At 42.7% G+C, this 18,928-nt stretch overlaps 2 protein-coding genes across 4 annotated transcripts in view; one reads left to right on the forward strand and one right to left on the reverse strand.

Annotated features, from left to right (window-relative positions):
- Positions 1-11,712, forward strand: part of nkain4 (sodium/potassium transporting ATPase interacting 4) — a 59,269-nt gene extending 47,557 nt beyond the window's left edge. Inside the window, exons 6-7 of one of the 2 annotated variants that reach the window (XM_086141696.1) lie at positions 8,275-8,359; positions 9,508-11,712. In XM_086141696.1, coding sequence (XP_085997822.1) covers positions 8,275-8,359; positions 9,508-9,517 — 95 coding nt within the window. In that variant the 3' untranslated portion in view covers positions 9,518-11,712. The remainder of the gene's footprint in view (positions 1-8,274; positions 8,360-9,507) is intronic. The other variant, XM_086141698.1, reaches the window with a different exon arrangement.
- A 539-nt stretch (positions 11,713-12,251) lies between these two features.
- birc7 (baculoviral IAP repeat containing 7) lies at positions 12,252-17,679 on the reverse strand. 2 transcript variants are annotated; one of them, XM_086141694.1, is made up of 7 exons: positions 16,994-17,678; positions 15,795-15,894; positions 15,589-15,670; positions 15,412-15,457; positions 14,389-14,601; positions 12,696-12,761; positions 12,252-12,569 (listed from the first exon to the last, which is right to left on the reverse strand). In XM_086141694.1, the coding sequence occupies exons 1-7, from the start codon at positions 17,526-17,528 to the stop codon at positions 12,370-12,372; spliced, it is 1,242 nt and encodes a 413-aa protein (XP_085997820.1). In that variant the 5' UTR covers positions 17,529-17,678; the 3' UTR covers positions 12,252-12,369. The 2 variants fall into 2 exon arrangements, with proteins under 2 accessions (XP_085997820.1, XP_085997821.1); XM_086141695.1 differs by lacking the exon at positions 14,389-14,601 and having other exon boundaries at positions 16,994-17,679.
- Between the last annotated feature and the right edge of the window lie 1,249 nt (positions 17,680-18,928).

Here is an 18,928-nt window from a genome sequence, read left to right on the forward strand (position 1 = left end):
TCTGCAAGGAAAGACAGTCGCAGTGGATGATTACTTTGCACCCATTTCTCACTCAAATCCATTAAGTTGTCAAACCGTTTTTCAGAGATATGTGGAAAAATCGAGGCTAAATTATACAATAATGTGTGTATGCATATATATATGTAAGGATAAGGATAATCCATTTATTGATCTCCATAGGGGAAATTTATTTGTCACAGCAGAGTGCAGGACAGAGAGCAGAGACATTAGCATAACATTAAATATGAGTATAAATAAAAATAAAGGAGACAGTTAAAAGGACGGCAACAACAACAAGGATGAATGTAGATAATAGATAACAGAATGGCAGAATGCTGTGTATGCAGGGACGTGGCGTGTGACATATACATATATATGTGTGTGTGGATACACATATATGTGTGGACATATATGTGTGAATATATATACATATATGTGTGTGTGTGTGTGTGTCTGTGTGTATACACACATATATATGTATATATACATATGTATTTATGTATATATATGCTTGAGCTGCCCCAGATCAGGTTAGGCACCAAGTTAGGCTATGCAGTGTGTGTGTGTGTGTGTGTGTGTGTGTGTGTGTGTACGTTTGTGTACGTCTTGGTCCAAAAAAAAAAAAAAAAAAAAACAACTAACCCCAGCGTACTGTTCTGTATATTTCCTGTGCATCTTGTATTTGCAAGTGTTATTTGCAGTCCTTATGTCCTCTATTGTAAGTCGCTTTGGATAAAAGCGTCTGCCAAATGTAATGTAATGTAAAGTAATATATATACATATATAAAACAAGTCCTGTGGGTCAACAGTCCAGAGCAACGGAGAGTGGAAAGGAGGTAGACGGGTTCCAGCAGGTTGGAATGGGTGGACTAACTATACAATAGAATGAAAGGAATGCCAGAATGAAAAGAAAAGGTGTACAAGACAGTGGCTGTGACCCGCCATGCTGTTTGCTCTAAAAAACAGTGACAATGACAAAGTGACAGGAAGCAGAGCTGGAGGTCACAGAGATGAAGATGTTGAGGTTCTCTTTGGGAGTGATGAGAATGGACGACAGTATCAGGATTTGAGTCTATCAGAGGGACAGCACATGTTTGATATTTTGGAGAGAAGGTCAGAGAAGCCAGACTGAGATGGTTGGGTCATGTACAGAGGAGGGATAGTGAATATATTGGTAGATGGATGCAGGTATTGGAGGTCTCGAGGAAGACCAAAGAGAAGATTTATGAACTCAGTGAGAGAGGATATGAAGGTAGTTGGTGTGAGAGAGGAGGATAAATACAGGAGGGGAATAGGGTTAGATGGAGAAGCTTGATACACTCTGGAGACTCCTGAAAGGAAAAGTTAAAAGAAAAGAAAATATATATATACATATGAGTATGTGTGTATATACAGGACTGTCTCAGAAAATTAGAATAGTGTGATAAAGTTCTTTATCTTCTGTAATGCCATTACAAAAACAAAAATGTCATACATTCTGGATTCATTACAAATCAAGTGAAATATTGCAAGTCTTTTATTATTTTAATATTGCTGATTATGGCTTACATCTTAAGAAAAGTCAAAAATCCTATCTCAAAATATTATAATATCATGAAAAAGTCTTTTTTTTTTTTAATTGCAGAAGATAAAGAACTTTATCACAATATTCTAATTTTCTGAGACAGTCCTGTATGCATATCCGTTTATGTATATATATATAATATGTGTGTGTGTATATGTACATCAATATGTGTGTACATACATACATACATACATACATACATACAGTTTCTTTGAGACCAGTTTCCCAAGTGAATGGTTGAACATCTCTATGTGATGTTTCAACAATGGAGTGACGGGTCGCGTGTCACCGTACAACGTTTAAATCGGAGAGCGAGCTGTTTTCTTTCTGTGTGACGTGTGAACGAAAGAGTGAATGGTTGTGCGTCTCTAAATGTTGCCCCGTGATCGATCCGGGGTGAACCCCTCTCACCCGATCAATGACATCTGGGATAGGCTCCAACCCCCCACGACTTTGATAAGTAGTATAGATAATGAATGAATTATACAACGGCTGACCCCACCGTACAACCCTTATGAATATATATTCATAAATATATCATTTTTGATGCGCTATAAAATCCCTTTAACGGTGTTTAAAGCTGGTTCAGTCTCAGCTGCAGTTTCACTCGACCAGAGAAATGTCTTTATGATTAAAATGATCTGCCCAGTAAATGCTGAGCTCACACGATGTGACAAATTATATATATTAAAAAAAAAAAAAGAAGAATGAGTTGAAATGTGAGACGAGAGTCGTATCAACGCAGCCGTTTCCTCCGTGTGTGTGTGTGTGTGTGTCTGTCACATCGCTTTAGTTTTCCCCTTTTTGGACCCTAAAGTTGCAAAAGTAGGAAATTAGATTTGAAGCATCGGCCGCTCTTTCAAACACGACAAAACTGACAAAAAAAGCCTTCACTCTGGTGTAATCCAAGTATCTGTGCAGTCGGCTGAATGAAGCTTTGAGCAAAAGACCTACATTGGATATTTGTGTCAGCGTTGTGTGATGAAGAAAATGACTTCACATCTGTTGGCTTTCAGCGTGATGGCTTCCGCCACACACGCACATAGACTCTATTTTTATTTGAATGGCTTGTAACTGCTCCTTTCTGTTTTTTTTTTAAGATGAAGCTGCAAAGCTTTTTTTTGTGTGAAACCCCACAAACACCTTCTAGACTCCGACCCTCAACGGATCTGTCAATGACCGAACTTTAGGTTTTGAAATAACTACTGTAATTTCCAGGCTGTACGTCTCTACTGATATCAGTCATCCTTATGAGGGCAGGGCTTTAAAAAAAAAAATAAAATAACAATAATAATAATTATTATTATTATAACAATAACAATAATAAAGAATAATCTTTGTCAAGAGTTATAAGACAAAAAACAAAAAAAATCCGACAAGAGAAAACGTGATGACAATGAAATAACATGTTTATTCTTGGTATTCTAGATACTCAAAATGTATCTGATTTTTATTACCGTCATTTCTGGACTATAAGCCGCTTCTTTTTTCCAACGCTTTGAACACAGCGGTTTAAACAACAATGCAAATTTTTCTGGTCTAATGAGCTTCACGCCGCCGAAACATGTAGCCTCGTCACATCGGACCGATGAAATTACCTTGAAATTCTAAAGCCGTTCAGTTCCGACACCGTAGAAGACAACTTTTTTTTAGTGCACAGGAGGAAGATCAAGATAGCCATTAGCTGGAGTAGGACAAAAATGGACGGTGGTTACGTATTATTAATGTTTTTCATCAGCCGCTTTCCAGACACCCGTTTGGGGAAAATAGCATTTCCAGTATTTATTTGTGGATGTTACCGGTATGTATTTAATTCATATCTAAAAAAGACAAAGATCACCTGGAGTAGGACAAAGTGGAGATAGAAAATGGATGGATGGATGGATTTTTCCTTGTGTTATTTATTATTCTTTTTCATCAGCCATGTTCCAGGCACCTGTTTGGGAAGCAAAGCATTTCCAGTATGTATCTGTAGATGCCTATGTATGTAAACATATATTCATTTAGTTAATTGTAGGCGGTGTGGCTTATATTCAGGTGCGCTTAATAGCCTGGAAATTACAGTATTCGTAAAACCTCAACATGGGCTTCATAGCTGAGGGTTTTTAAGTGTTTCCCCCCATGTCAGACACATGGAAAAGCAATGCATTAGATTAAAATGCCGGTGTTTCCAATCGGAAAGATCTGGACGCCACCTCGGGGCTGCAAGCTTTAATGACCTGTACTTACAGTTAGAGGTCTCTGGTCACTCCTTGTACCTGCCTCATTTAGCGCCTTGCTGGTCAATAACTTCCACAGCTGGCTGCGCCGCAAAAAGAGGAAAGGGAATGATCATCCCCGCCAGGGGCCAAGACAGAGGTTGAGACAGGGTGTCGGGTGCATTTCGAGAAGAGAAGGTGTATTTCAAGAGCGAGCAGAGGGGAAAACGGGAGGTAGGAGGTAATATCCAGCAACAAACCCCTCCAGAAGATGAGCTTTTCATGAATAAGGAGCGACGGCAGGGATTCCACTCATGCCGAGCGCTTTCCCGCTCTCCAGGGAGATAGACGGGTTAGATTTGAGCGCTCAGGCTTTTTGTAAAGGGGAGCGGGACGATACAAACATTTGTGCGGCGACACACTTGCACGGAGATGTTCTAGAAGCTACGCTCAGTGCGTTAAATGAGAAGCGTCGTACACCCAGGACCTCAAGTCGCGGTGTACCCGGCTTCCTTTCTGCATGTGTGTGTGCATTCATGCCTCTTCACACACACCGTCGATAAGTGCCCGTCTTTAGCTCAAAATTCGCTATTTGTGTGTATATTTGTGTGTGAATTTGTAACGCAGACTTATCAGCGGTTAGCAGACACACCGTCAGAGTGAGTGGTGGGGAAAATCCTCTTTGTAAAGTAGGTCACGGAGTTAGCAGCCTCGCGCCGGGATAAGCTTGCTTTAGCATGTCTGCTAATTATACTGCTGCCCTCTGTGCTGAGTCACATCTCCAGAAAATGCGCCACGGCAGACGAGGACTGGAGGGATGGATGGATTGCTGAGTGGGTGCCATTGTATCCTCAGGTTGTAAAAAAAAAAAAAAAAAGTTAAATTATCAACATTTTTTTTTTTTTTTTGCCACAAAACAGGCTCTTGATCTTCTAAATCACTGAAATAAGTCATTTAAAAGTCAATGATGACGTGTCATAAATGGCAGTGAAAGCATGCAATGCGCTTTGAAACCGCAATGTGAGGAATTAGCCTTATGAGCAATTAAAACAAATGATGGGTGAATTCCTATAAAATGCACAAGTTTCAGGTTTCTGTCAGTCCGTACGCATAGGAGGCAATACTTGGGAAAATTTACAAATATAATTCTAATAATGAAATATAAATAATAATGTACAGTCGTCCAACGCCATATCGTGGTTCACTTTTTAATCTTATTTCATATCACAGATTTTTTGCTTTACCACATTTTCTATGTGATATAAATGTATTTTTACGTATGTATGAGTTCAATTATTGTTATAGTAAAATGAGGTGGTGACCGTAGCATTGTTCTGTGCATTTTCCTGCTCATGGCATACATTCAGCCTCTTGCCTTGTCCGTTTCACGTTGACCTGTGATCGCTTTTAATTTATTTCAAGCCCGAACTTTCTGCACCCTCCAATGCACGAGTGTCAAACTCAAGGCCTGCGGGCCAAATGCGTCCTGCCACATCATTTTATGTGGCCCGCGATAACATCTTAAAAGGTCTGATTGTCTTAAAATAAACAAGTCAAACGCATGCACTGACAATAAGCTGCATTTCCCACAATTCTTGCCGATCACGTTACCCGGGAAGTGACATTAGATCGCAGTGGATCCACATCAATGCCATTTTCAGCAAGTGGAATTGAGAAATGCAAATGATCCCTGAATGCCCAGGAAGAGAGAAGTTGATGCAGATGGAAAGCTGTTTCAGGAAAGTTGGGAAGGTGTCTACATGTTTGTGCTTCAAGGAGAAAAAACGCTATGTCTGTTGTGTTCTGAGGTAGTTTCACTCGCAAAAGAGTACAATCTATGTCTGCATTTTGGCACCAAACAAGTATGCCAAAGTGTGCCTTCTAGAAAAACAACAAATTGTGCAAGAATTAAAATCCAAAATGAGTAATAAATTCAGAGTTATTCAATATGAAGGAGTAGGTACATTTATTTATTATCATTATTATTATCATTACATGTGTGGTGAGAATGAGTTTGACAGAAGGCGGAAGCTTAAAAATATGGTCGCCACTTTACGAATTTTTGTTTCTTGTAACCCATCCAATAAACAGGGGAAAACTGTATTTGTATAAGTTTGACCTACATAATTTTCTGATATATCACACTTTAAACTGGCATGAATGATGGTTTTCAGAAAAAAAAAAACATCTTCTTATGTTTTCATTTAGATCTTCGTCTTCGGCCGCCCCCTTCAGGGGGAAACCCATTCTCTGCACCTCCTTCTCTCTCCAGAAGATTTTCCCGTCCATCTGATGGACTCATTCCTGATCCTCTCCGTCCTCCTGGCTCTCCAAGAGAACCGCAGCATTACAATGCATTCATTCAGATGCCTTGTGGAAAATTCCGGCCGGCGTTTTGATCGATACGCCGTGAAGTCGTTCACCTTTTAAACGCGTTGTCGGCGATCCGGGGCCAAAATGAAGATCGCGTCGGATAAACAAATAAACAGGGTGTGAAAGACCTTGTGAAATAAACTTGGTGGCGCTTATCTCTTTTTGTCGTAGAAGACCTCACATTCTCCTTTTCCATCAGCGAACGGGTAATGATTCAAAGCCACCCCTCTCCGTTTTGCATGGATGATGAACTCTGAATACGCTCTCCCATCAAACATACCTGGAGTTTTCACACTGGAAATAACCAAGCATAAAACAATTATGTGTGTACTTAAAATAAATGAGGAGTCTTCACGGCGCTAATAGCTGTGCGGCGGTGCGTGACAGAGATGTTGTATATCAGCGTGGAGCCGCAATGAAGGCAGCTCTTAAAACACTGAGTCCACAACTCTGTAGGTTAGAATATCTTTTAGAATAGCTTTCGCTTTAGTATCTCATTGTCTTTTTGTCTACTCTTTCCCACCCTTTTTTTTTTTTTTTTTTTTTTTTTTTACCTCTCCAACCCCATCTCTCGCCTCCCGGCCCATTGTCTCATTTTTCATTTTTTTTCCTTTTTTTTTTCAGTTCATTGTAAGTGCGCCAACCCTTTAACACACAAACCATTACGAGGAATTATGTGAGGGAGAGATTGCATTTCATTGTTCCTCCTCCTTCATTGTAGACGCCGTCATTGCGAATCATTTTGCACTTGAACCGAAACATAATTGGCTTACATTCTCCTTCCTCTTTTTCTTGTTCTTATTATAATGGGTAATGGTAGCAGAAGTGGTATCGATGATAACGGCCAACATATCAAATTTCACTTTTTAATCATTTAATCAATTCTTTTCTTTTAATTTACCTCTCCGTTCAGAGGGCTCACCTCGTTTGGCCCTTTTATTGATCCCGACACAGGACACTGACCGAATCACCGATTTCCGATACATTGAAAAGCGTCCACGGGTTGTCCGGCGAGAAACAGCCGACGACTTAACAACTCAAAAACAACACTTTGAGATTATTTCAATCTATAACCCATGAGTACGGCGGCCATTGCTCCGCTTGTTTTATGACTTGAAATCTATATAACCCTCTTTCTGCATTGGCAGCATCAGTAGCTCAGCGCTAAAGTCAGTCATGGAACGGAGGCCATTATTATCATCTAAGTATAATGCCGTGTGTGTGTGTGTGTGTGTGTGTGTGTGTGTGTGTGTGTGTGTGTGTGTGTGGTCAGGGTCAGAGGACAGGGACGCCCCCGCCTGCTCCCCCCAGCTCCCCGCGGCTTGGGGCGTTCATTTCTGCCCCTATCAGTATTCAGCAGACCACCGCCGCCGTCCCTTATCAGGATGGAACTGATTTGGCCTTGCAGGAGTTTCCACGGCTGGCTCGCGTCTGTTTTTCCCCCAAAGCTTTTGGTTTTCACAAAGTGTCTTCACCATTTGTTTTGCTGTTTTCCCGAACTTAGAGCCTTTTTAACGCCCAACCGAGTTCCAAACGGCTCCTCTATCCTTCACGGAAGTGTCGGACGGAGGTTTCCGCCTCGGTCCCGGACGTGCGGATCTTTAAGCCGATCTTTCCGTCCTTCTCGCTCAAGAGCCAAAAGGCACGAGGAAAGTCGTTCTCGGACGGCCCCCTCGCTCTCCCGTCTGCAACTCACCTAGAGTCCGACCTCTTTATCGAGATAATAAACACAAGTGGCTCGGCATTTGATGCTTTACAGAAGGTCACCTCTGTTTCCGAGTGATAAAAACAGGCTTAGGTTGTTTTGACAGCTGCTCTGCTTTCACCTGTTTCCTGGCTCGAGGCGCTTCGCGGAGAGAAAGTTTAAGCCGATTTCCGCGCCCGAGTGTTTTGACTGTACTTTGTGTGTTTTTTTTCCAAACCTTAAAAAAAAAAAAAAAAAAAAAAGGCTAAAAGCATTCCCGGCGATATACCGGCTCCCTGCGGATCATTCACTCCCACGTCATTATTTATTTACACATTTTTTTCTGTCGTTTCGTGTATTCTGTCACAGCATCTGTTTTGTTCATCATTGTGCGTATGTGTGTATTTTTTTTTTCCTTTTTCCATGATTTATGTGTGTAATCCTTTTGTTTTCAGTTGATTTTATTGGTGGATTTGACCCATTCCCACTCTACCATGTCAATGAGAAACCATCTCATCTTCTGTTAAAGCCAATGTACCTGTAAGTATGAGCGCATCCGTGCAGAAGTGCTTAGAAAATTTTCAAAATGTTAGAAAAGCAGATATAAATCAGTCATGAGATTTTCAGTGACAATACCCATATTTTATGATATATGCATTGCTACTATAATAGAGGTCATTATTCAGCCGCGAGCGAACCCTGCAGCCAGGCGGGAAAAACGCTATGAAGAGGACGATCACCATCTTCTTCCTAGCGTTTGTCCCCCATCATCATCATCATCATCATCATCCTCATCTGTCATCTGCATTATCTGTGAAATTCATATAAAAGTGCCGATCACTCAAACTTTTCTCTATTACATTTCACAGGAATCAGTCAAACTGGTACAAGTAATGGAAGACTGTCTTATTAGACAAAAAGATTTCGTCGATGTTTTAATTTAGTGGCATGATATGTGGCGTAAAATATTAAGAAATCATATTTATTTAAAATTTTAATATCGCTGCATCATGGAGCCGCTGCTTATTTCAATGCCCTCACACACACACACAAACACACACATGTGAGCTTGTCCCTGTTTGTATCTTACTTGTAATTGCATCAACCTCAAGGTTACACAACCAATTTTCACTGAAATGAATGATTAATCAGGATAAATGTCATTTCATTGCCAACCTGGGAAGTCGGAGACGTTGCCGATGGTTTCTTACTCAGCGTGTGGAGATTCGAGTCATGTCTGGAGAGTAAAGTCGCCCAAACATGTTTGGTCGTGTCGACGCGCTCGGGGGGGAATATGACATCCTTTCCTGATAGCTCCGTGTGTTTGCGCGAATTGTTTACGCGTCCTCATTCAGTTCCTCGCTGCAAAATAAAACCCCAAAACTTCTGGATTAAATTGGATTAATCAATTAAGTCTCGTTGGGAACTTAATAACAATAAGTCTGGTAAGTCATGCAATAATTCTCTGCCAACATTACATGCATATTTTATTAGCTTCTTGACAGTTTAATCAGCTCTGTCTTTAATAAGAGGAAATATTCCTCTTCGGGGGCTTACTTGGAATAATAGTCTTGATAGATTTGCTCGGGGAAGAATAGTTTGTTTCCGTAAACCCGCATGTGTGTGTGTGTGTGTGTGTGTGTGTGTTAACCGACAACTCATTCTGCCTGTGTTTCTCCTTTCTGCAGGTCTACGTAAATAGGAGGGCATCCAGGAAGGAGATGACACCCTAAATTTCCACGGAAAGAAAACAGCTGATTTGACCCGAGTGTCCCAGAACACCGGGGTCTGCCAGACATTCCTCCCTCTATCAGTTTCATCTCTCAAACATGTCATTTGCTGGCGTGCAAGCAGTTTTTTTTTATTTTTCTATTTTTTTTTTTTTTTTTTTTGGTTTTCTAGAGCGGCTTAACGTCGATCAACCGTTTAAAAACGGTTCTGTTTTTAAAAGACTTCTCCGCCGTCCACAATGGTCTAATGTAATGGCTGTACAGAGTATTTAAACGCACTGTGTATGTAATCAGTAAATGCACAGCATTCACAGTCCGTGTCCAGGAGGACTCAGTCATTTAGCATGTTATTGCCGGTTTGGCTCAGATCGTGGCCGCGGGGCTGTATTACAGCGGAGCCAGTGGAATGAGCTATTGTGTTGTGACTGTTTACTTTAGGCCAGGATCTGTGCGCATAAATTCGCAAGCGGCGCAGGAAGAGGCAGGGAAACAGCAGCATGAGGAAAGAGGGGCGCGGGGACACACACACACACACACACACACACACACACACACCAAATCTGAACCGGCATCTGTCACAAAATAGAAAATGTAAATAATGAAATCACGGTTCGGCATCTTCGAGTTTAAATTGCGAGCCATCAGGAAAAACAGTGTTCGAGCGCGAGACTTGTTAAAACACTCAAAATGTCCTGTGAGTTTTATTTCTGGAGTCTTTTCATTGCGACTATTTTCACCAACAGCCAAGTCGGTGTTTCTGAAATGTCAAGTGTTTGTATTAGACGGCGTGCTGAAAGCTGTTTTCATTTCAGTCTTTATCCTCTGACTACTGACAGACCTGGCTTCTGACAGGGGATCATCGCGCTCATGGTTACATTGCATATTTTTAGCCGCGAGAAACAATAGGAAATGTTTTTTTACTCCTCTCGTTACAATCCGCAGAGCTGCGGAGTCGTGCCCGTACTCGAGCAGGTCAGTATTTTTCTTTCCACGTCGGTTTAGATTCCCGATGCCGATAGTCTCAGTGGTGATTGTTTTATAGCATGTTTTTTTTTTTAACAGGGTGCGTAATCTTATTAGGTGTACAACAATTTCACACGATGACACCCTCTCCTGGGTGTGCGTCTGCTGGCGAAACGTAACACCGCTTTGTTTAACACGCAAAACACACGCTTAGAGGTGAAAGGTGGCACTTTTTGTTTTTTTTTTCTTTACCCGCGATGGTTACGAGTCTCGAGTCCAATCCGGTGTTGCCTTACAGTTTGTGTAAATCATGGCAGCCCCCTTGTGTTCATTGTGTTCATGTACATCCCAGGCCAGTTCCAAGGCTGCAGCGTGTCTGTCTGCGTCTTTCAGATAACATTAAATCTTAAATCTCCGTATTACGGCGGAGTAAGAGTAGCTGCCCCGGATCTGTCACACTGCATGTTTTCAAAGCGAACCGCTTTACAGTTCAGTCGAATAGATGACGTCGGCCGCTAGATCCGAATACTTTATCTGCATCGTATTTTACGATCATCGGGAAAGTGTTGTGAAAGTTTATTGTTTGTCCTATTCATTCCTCTCTGTCCATTTGTCTGTATTTGGTTTGTAAATATATGCAGCAGGGTGCCAGATCTCTCCGTGATATTCAACATCCTCCACCGCCCGCAGAGACGTTCTGTCTAATCGTCCCGCTGATATCCAAATGACAGGTGTTTGTGTTTTGATTCTCAACGCGTAATAATTTACGTTTTGGCGTCGATATTAATTTCGTCCGCTTTCCCTTCGCTCTCTCTCGCGGTGGGGTGACGGGTGTGTTGACCGTAGAAACACAAAGCACCTCGTATTGTAACATATTCAGTATTAAGAAAAATAAATGCTTCTGAAATCATTAGTCTTCCTCTCAGTGCAATATAACCTCTTCATAATTCACAGTGACTAGATGTAGTTTAACCTGTTTTTATATATATGTATATGCGTACATATATATATATGTGTGTTTATGTTAGTCTCCACTGAAAAAGCCCATGTTTTGTAGATAATTTTGTATAGGAAAAAGTTAAAAACCTTTTCTTTTTTCTCCCTCCACTAATTCTTCTCTTATGATCCTATTTATCCAGAAATGTGATGTGTGTTGATGTAAATAGGTGTTTCTTAATAAAAAAAAAAAAAATGATACGCTCTTTTAATGGCTGTGAAATGTCTTTCTATAGCAGGAAGTTGCTGTTAAATGTCACCTCCGGAGACACGTGGACCTCTGAAGCCCCAGCCGACACCGTCGCCGCGCTGTTCCCCGCGTTACGTTGAGTTATGTTTGCGGTTTGCTCAATTATCTAAGCTGTTAGTTTCCCGCTAAACACACAGTACGACCCCGTTTCTGCTCCGTCCCAACGAGCTGGGACGGGGGGGCGGGGGGGGGGGGGCGCTGAGTAACCAATAATCTCCCGCTGTTTACTCGGACAATCGCTGTGACGGCAGCCGTCGGGCGTATTTAACTGTTACTCCGCGATAAGTTTAGCTCTTTCTGCATGACCGGTTGTCGGTCTGATTGAAGCCGTCGGGGGCGACCGGAGACTTCGCTCTCGGTCGTGACAAACGCAAAACCTTCCGTCGCCGCGCTTAATAATTGAAATTAGAGTGAAATTATTTTAAGTCTTTTTGAAAGACACAATTAAAAATGACAACACCACAGCTTAAACTGTTTATTAATATTAGCATTATCTGTAAACTCTTGACTCAACAGGCATCCGGCGACATTTTTTTGGTTGTTTTTTTTTTTTTTTTTCCCAGAAGTGAAAGGAAAAGTCGCCCAAATCGGCGCGGCGACTCGGTACAGCTTTATGACATGAAGGCACGGACGCTGCCTCTGATGACGGCCCTGCAGATGGGGCAGTGGCGCAGGCTGGCGGCGCAGTCGCTGCACACCACCAGGTGACCACAAGGGATGAAGACGATGGATACCAGTTTGTCCATGCACACCTTACAGGTCCTCTCCTCCTGCAGCTGCCGCAGAAGCTCCTCCGGACTGGGGTCCCGCACTGCCGTGAAAACCGCAATTGCACAAACGCGATCAAACACAAACCTCTGGTCCGTCCGTACATGCTAAACGCGATGCGTAGAAACATTCATCTCCGCGAATTTGACGCTAAATGTCAGTCTCTGACCTTTTTCTCTGATGGGCGTTTGTGTCCTCACATTTGCAGCACTGGACCCCTGCCTCACCTCGGGTTCTGACGGACAAGGGAGAATAAAATCGACAACAAGTGAACGCGCGTTTTTCGGCTCATGTTCCTTCTTTGCATCTTTTGAGTCGGACCGAAGTCGAAACAGCGGCGACTCCCGGGATGTTGTGCTTTTGAACTCTTGCTGCTGCCTTTTCTTCAGCAGAGGTTTATGAATTACTGCTTCTGATTCTGCAGGTACTGAATACGGGCATCATGTAACCGCGTGGTGTCGAGAACGTACAGATCGATGCACATTTCAAATCTTTCTGGCTGCTCTTGTAATTTACCTGATAAATGCCGTTCGGGAGTCAAACCTTTTTTTCCCCCTGGAATCCAGACAGGAGATGTGCAACTCATGTTGTTAAGGCCGCTAAGCTTGTTTAGCGAGGCGCAAAATAATTCCCATCAACACTTTCACGCTTTGTGAATTTTGAACAGCGCCCATCATTGTCTACACTTCTTTCATCGTACTTGTCAGAGCATCGCGCTCTTTTCTGTGTTTTGACCCTTCGCGGTTAATCCCCTCCAGTGCCATTTTCGGCTCTCGCGCCCTTCCTCGGCTGCCTGACCTTGCATGTTTCATCGTATCCTTAGAACGCCGCGGCTCACTTTCACGGGCCGTCTTTATATTGCGGGGTAAATGTTGAAGTTGCACGCCGCGGTGAAAGGGCCACTCGCTTTAAAGGCCCTCCTTATCATTAAATGAGTGTAAAACAGCTTCTCCGATAACGCCAACCCCACACAAATTGACTCGAGGCTCGCTTTCGAGCCCACTCGGAGAACTCGACGGCTTTTCTCGCACGATCCACCTCGAAATCTTGACTCCGGCTCTGCTATCATCTTCAAAATCCATTTTATGCCTTCTCATCTTAATGGCCACAGACAGCAGGAGTACCTAGACGTTACCCTGTCTTGGAAAACACTTCAAAGAATTACTCATTAATGCATCGGCCTCCTTGCTCCCCTCTTTTTTTTTTTCTTTTTTTCTTTTTTTTTTTTTTTTGTTCTGATCTGCTCTCCTACGCGCCTGTGCGTTTCGCAGCTCGGCTATGTTTAGCCAGTCCTCGTTGCAGCATCCTGTTGTCTCTGCTTTCTTAACTGTGCCACTTGCAAGAGTCAGACAGCGAAATATTATTTGCAACTCGAGTGACAAGGCAGCGTTCCTTTGTCCCATTCGATGAATGTCATAATATAAAATTCATACAGAAGGTAGCGGTGGTGTATGGAGACTTAGCATAGCATGCGATGCAATAGCAAACACGCGTCAATCAATTTGTAATTGAAGTATTGTTATGCCAGTTGTAAGTGACACTTCAACGACTACAAATAGCCCGATATCAACATCAGCTATTATCAGTTTCGAACTCGATGAGACAGGGAAGAATAAAACCTATCACAAAATGACCTGATGTTTTACGTCCGGAATATGGAGCGCCGTAAGCGCGCACGTTTTCGCCGATTGCAAAGTACGAGCGAAATGTCGATATCCGCCAATTCGGTCGGCCGATCGATATATATCTGCCCTGGTCTACTGGACGTCTCACCTCTCATTTTTATCTAGAAATAAAATCCCAACCGGGTATCCTAGCAAGCTGAAGACTGTGGAGAACAGATAAAGGGTCAGCGTGCTAACCTCTGCTCTGTGGAGCCCTCTGTCTATCCTCCTCCTCCTCCGCCTGCAGTACATCAGTGACCAGGTCAGACACACTAGTGTAGTGCCGGCCCGTCAAAAGGTACTTGGTCTGGACCAAACTCTCCACCAGGCTGGCCTCAAAGCCCATCTGGAGCACAGTCTGCACCACAGGGGAAAGCATGGCTGATGAAGCTCCCAAACTTCCGACCATATCTGAAAGAGGCGTGGAAGACATAAGGCTGTTTAATTAAGAGTCTACTTTTAAGTCGCGTCTGAATCTCATCTCTGTCTTTTGGGGGTTTTGCTGATCGTTTACGTCTTTCTGGCATGGCTTACTTGTGTTTATTCTGCTCTAAATCCCAAGTCTAATATGTTTTTATCACCGAGTGCTTTTCAAGTCTTGCGCCCGTGTCAGTTTTCATTTTCGAGATGCGATCAGCTCTTTTGTGAAGCTGCTGTTTCTCATCATGACATTCGGGTAGCGGTCGACCGCACGTTTAGGTGGCGCGTTTTGCACAAGATGTGGATGTCATTGATACGCTGAGCGAAGCACCATGCGTCTCCTTAAACAGTCAACTAAAACAATGCTGGAGAAAAACAGTTTGTCTTCCAAAAAATTTCACATCGAATTCAGAAATGGATTATCACCGAAATGGTTTCTTTTGTTTTCCAGTAAACATGAGCCACAGGCACACATTGCCCACAGAGCTCCCCAGAAGCAATTATCCAACACCGGTCACCGGGTAACCGCATACTTGTAGGTATTTCATTTTCATTGGTACATTAAGTCACAAGCGTTCTCCAAAAAAGGGAAATGTGCAATGTGACTTCTTTTTTCGGAGACATGTGCTTTTTTATCTTATATTTTATTTTGTGACTTCCTGTATTACTTTATTTGGCATTATGCTGTGCAATTCATCACAGTTTCCCTCTTTTTGGCAACATCAGAAAAGCAGATCTTGGAACTCATCACCGCAAGAAGCTACCGGCGTGTTACCGAACTTCAGTCGAAATTTCACTTACCATTTCTGGAGCCAATATTTCTACCTGAAGAGGTCTGTGATCCACTCTAAAAAAAAGAAAAAAAAAGAAGAAGAAAATGTATGACCCATTAGCTGCTCAACTACCGATACAACAATTCAGTGTGACAGCTGTTAGTAGGATAAAAAAACTAATTTTACGTTGGTGAAGGACCCTCACCACGGTGTCACCCAGATGGAAATGGGCATCCTGTATGTTGCTGATGTAATCCTGTCCCCTCGAATGGATTAAAAACTCACATCTGGGGGAAAAAAGAAACAACGACGATCGTGCCAGTTGAAATATCTGTAGACATTCCAAGTAAGGAAGTTGTTAAAACTAGCTTTTTTAAAAAAAAGCAAAACAAAAAGAAGTCCTGGTGTTACCGTGGAAACCACTTAGCATGTTCCTGCCAGGGGTCATCACCTGGCTCCCAGTTCCTCAGCCCGCCGTCACAGTAGAAGCATTTGACATTGTCACCGTGACCTGCGGGATTTTCACAAAAACCATCATAAGAAAAATATATTCAGACTCTTAAAAACCCCAGCCCAGGCTTGTGAACCTGGACTTCCTGGACTTATCACGAACCCACAAAATAAGGGGAAAATGAGCTTCATTCCTCCCAAATGAGATTAAAGTATACAGATACATAAGATTATTAGCGTAGTTGTTCATTTTTACAGGCTTGTCTTTTTTATTCATCTCCATATTGTTAATCAGAAGATTGTATCCACATCCAGTCATTTGCTTGAAGCTGTGGAGCCCCACGTCTTTGTCAAAGAGTTAAAAAAGAAAAGCGGTTAGGGATGGGTGCCGGATCAAAAAAGTCGACTAAGTAGAGTTTGAAAGAATCCGCACTTGAAAAAGAAAAATCATTTGTTTTACATATAGCCCAAAAAACTTATTCTCGCATGATGTTTCGAGCAAACATAGGCTTTTCCTCAGATGCTCACCGGAGATGAATGTCAACAAACGTTTTGTCCTGTCTATAGATATGTCTGCTTTTCCTCCATGCGGGATCGTCCATACCATATACATATATATACATATATATATACACTCGATATTTTACACTGTATGATCAAGGACCTTTATTGAGTCCCCATATCTGTACATATGTGAAGAAAAAGAATCGTTTTCTCGCGTCGGCTCTCGAAAAAGGGGGAAGATAATGTTCTGATGTTAAACTGAAAATATGGCGTGATATATCGAACAAGAAGCGCACAAAAAAAGAGGGAGGGTATTAATCGCATGACCGTTCTGTTTAAGCATCCGAGGATAAGCCTATGTTTGCTTGAAACGTATAAACAAATAAATTCTCTTTCTTTTTGGAGCATTTTTGGTGTGCGGATTTTTTCAAACTCTACCAAGCCCTACTTCTTTGGCCGGCCCAGCTTTGTCCAGGTTGTTCTGTTTACAACATAATGACTCAGCAGAACAATTGTACGATGAACTCTCTCACAAAGAGAGGTTACCAGCAGTGCCTGGGGTGGTGACGAGTATCACGCTGGTAATACTCGGATTACAATCGCAGAATATTAATACAAGCAGATGGCTGGAATAAGAAAACGGAAATAGAAGGTACCTGTGTAGAAAAACCCCGCTCTGGCGAGAACATCTGGCTGGACCGAGGCCTCGGTGGGCCAGTTGTGGAAAGTGGTGAGACGGGAATCCTCCGCCTCCATCTCCGGGTAAACCGCTTGTCCGGCCGTCCCCTGATCATCCATCGTCATCCTTTGGAGTTGGCTGAGCAGCTGGCCGTCCACCGAGTCAGAAGGTCCGACTTGGAGGGGGATATTCCCCACGGCTCGGCCCAGGATGAAACTGCAGGTCGGGAAATGCCTCTTGTGCTCGGCGGCGGGGCTGTCCCCGCGGACCCAGCATCTTAAAACACCACCGCAGCAGAAACATTGGACTTTATCTCCAGGACCTAGAAAGAAGAATCCCGCTTTGGCCAGGTCTCCGGACGTGACGGGTGCATCCGCCGGCCAGTTGTGAAAAGTTTGAAGTCTCTCCCCTTCTCTGCGCATCTGAGGCTCCTCGAGGATGTACAGCATTGTACTTCTGTCATCCATCATTCTGCAGCATGAAGGTTTCTCTTTTTGTGCTGTGCCCATCATCCGTTTTGCGGTCCATAGTGGAGCACACACTGAAAGTGAGTGCCGCACACAGGTTCAAATAATATGATCAGCTGCGGGGGCCTGCACAGCCACCTACGGGAGACTGCTTTCCAGAAAAGCCACTAAATGCCAGAACGTATGCTCATTGATCCTTCAATGAATAACAGACTGCGCAGGCTGTGCTGCTCCACCTCTGAGGAAAAAGGGCTAACTATGTAAATCCTTTGAGAAGTGTGCCGCAAACGGGTAGCGAGCAACGTTTAATCGGGGAGGCGCGAATGAAAAAGAAAATGATCAATTATAAACAAATTAAAAGCACTTTTCACAGTGCTCCTTAGACTCTATATACACACACCACATATTGACAATATCCATATGATACAGGAGTGTATGAAAGACTTAACTATTCGAATCCAGGCGATTCTGACTGTGTTTCCCCTTGGACTTTCAACTCAGACACATCTCCTTTATGAAATAAAAGCACGTATTAGGCGCACAACAATGGCTTTCTTTCTTTGTAAATCAAAGAGAGACTGCTCTGACTGCCCTGTTTGAAGGGATTTTACACATTTTACACTCTACGCCTTTGCGGTCTTACGTTTGCCCTGGAATCACACGACCGAGAAGGCGTCTAACCCCGCTGTCCCGGTTTATGAAATGTGTCGTCTACATGAGCATTTCTTGCGTTGCTGGTTTAATCACTGGCTAAGACACAAATAAACATTATCTCCGTGACAATGTTTATCCAGTTTGGTAAATAATTCCACCCGAACGTAAATATCAACAGCTTTCCACTTCCCTTGACATTCACACACAGTGAAGGTTTGACCTTTGGCAGAGTTTAGAATATTGGGTATTTATCACTGCTGCCACCTGGTGGATCAGGGCCGAGTTCTCACAGCCCGATCTCAATTTCAGAATCCTCTGAGTGAAATTTCTTGCAACATGATAGCAGAGAGGAGATAACAGATATAAGGATTTTAGATTGGACATTTGAAGGGATCAGCGACTCGCTGCATTCTGTCGCGAATCTTTTTCATTCCATGTCGGGCGGGGCGGCTGAGTGATGATGGAAATCCTGTTTCTTGCAGCCCATATTATAATTGCTGCACACTTCCATCCATAATGTTGCAAAGTGCCTGATGCAAGGTTAGCATGAGTGATGAATGTGACTAATGTCTGCAATTTAGCTACGGACTTCTTAAATTGTGTCACCTTTTTTCATTCCAGCGAGCGACAGAAGAAAAGTAATTTAGCAGCCTTTTTTTTTTTTTTTTTTTTTTTGCTTTTTATTAAAAATTTCACATTTGAACGGAGGGAAATGTGCGCTCTCCGATACCCAGTTATTCAAATGGATGTATCGCAAGCCATTATTGCTGAATTTAAATCATAGGTTTTTT

Source organism: Fistularia commersonii, chromosome 34 (genome assembly GCF_037954325.1).
Source record: "Fistularia commersonii isolate RoL2024-O1a breed Wild chromosome 34, RoL_Fcom_v1.0, whole genome shotgun sequence".
Lineage (NCBI taxonomy): Eukaryota > Metazoa > Chordata > Actinopteri > Syngnathiformes > Fistulariidae > Fistularia > Fistularia commersonii.

Coding starts and splice junctions, on each gene's coding strand:
- birc7 (XM_086141694.1), bottom strand. CDS start 17,528: ATGATGGGCACAGCACAAAAAGAGAAACCTTCATGCTGCAGAATGATG. Junction 15,458..15,588: donor TCCATCTGGGTGACACCGTG/GTGAGGGTCCTT, acceptor TCTTTTTTTTAG/AGTGGATCACAGACCTCTTC. Junction 12,762..14,388: donor GAGGGCTCCACAGAGCAGAG/GTTAGCACGCTG, acceptor CTTGTCCGTCAG/AACCCGAGGTGAGGCAGGGG.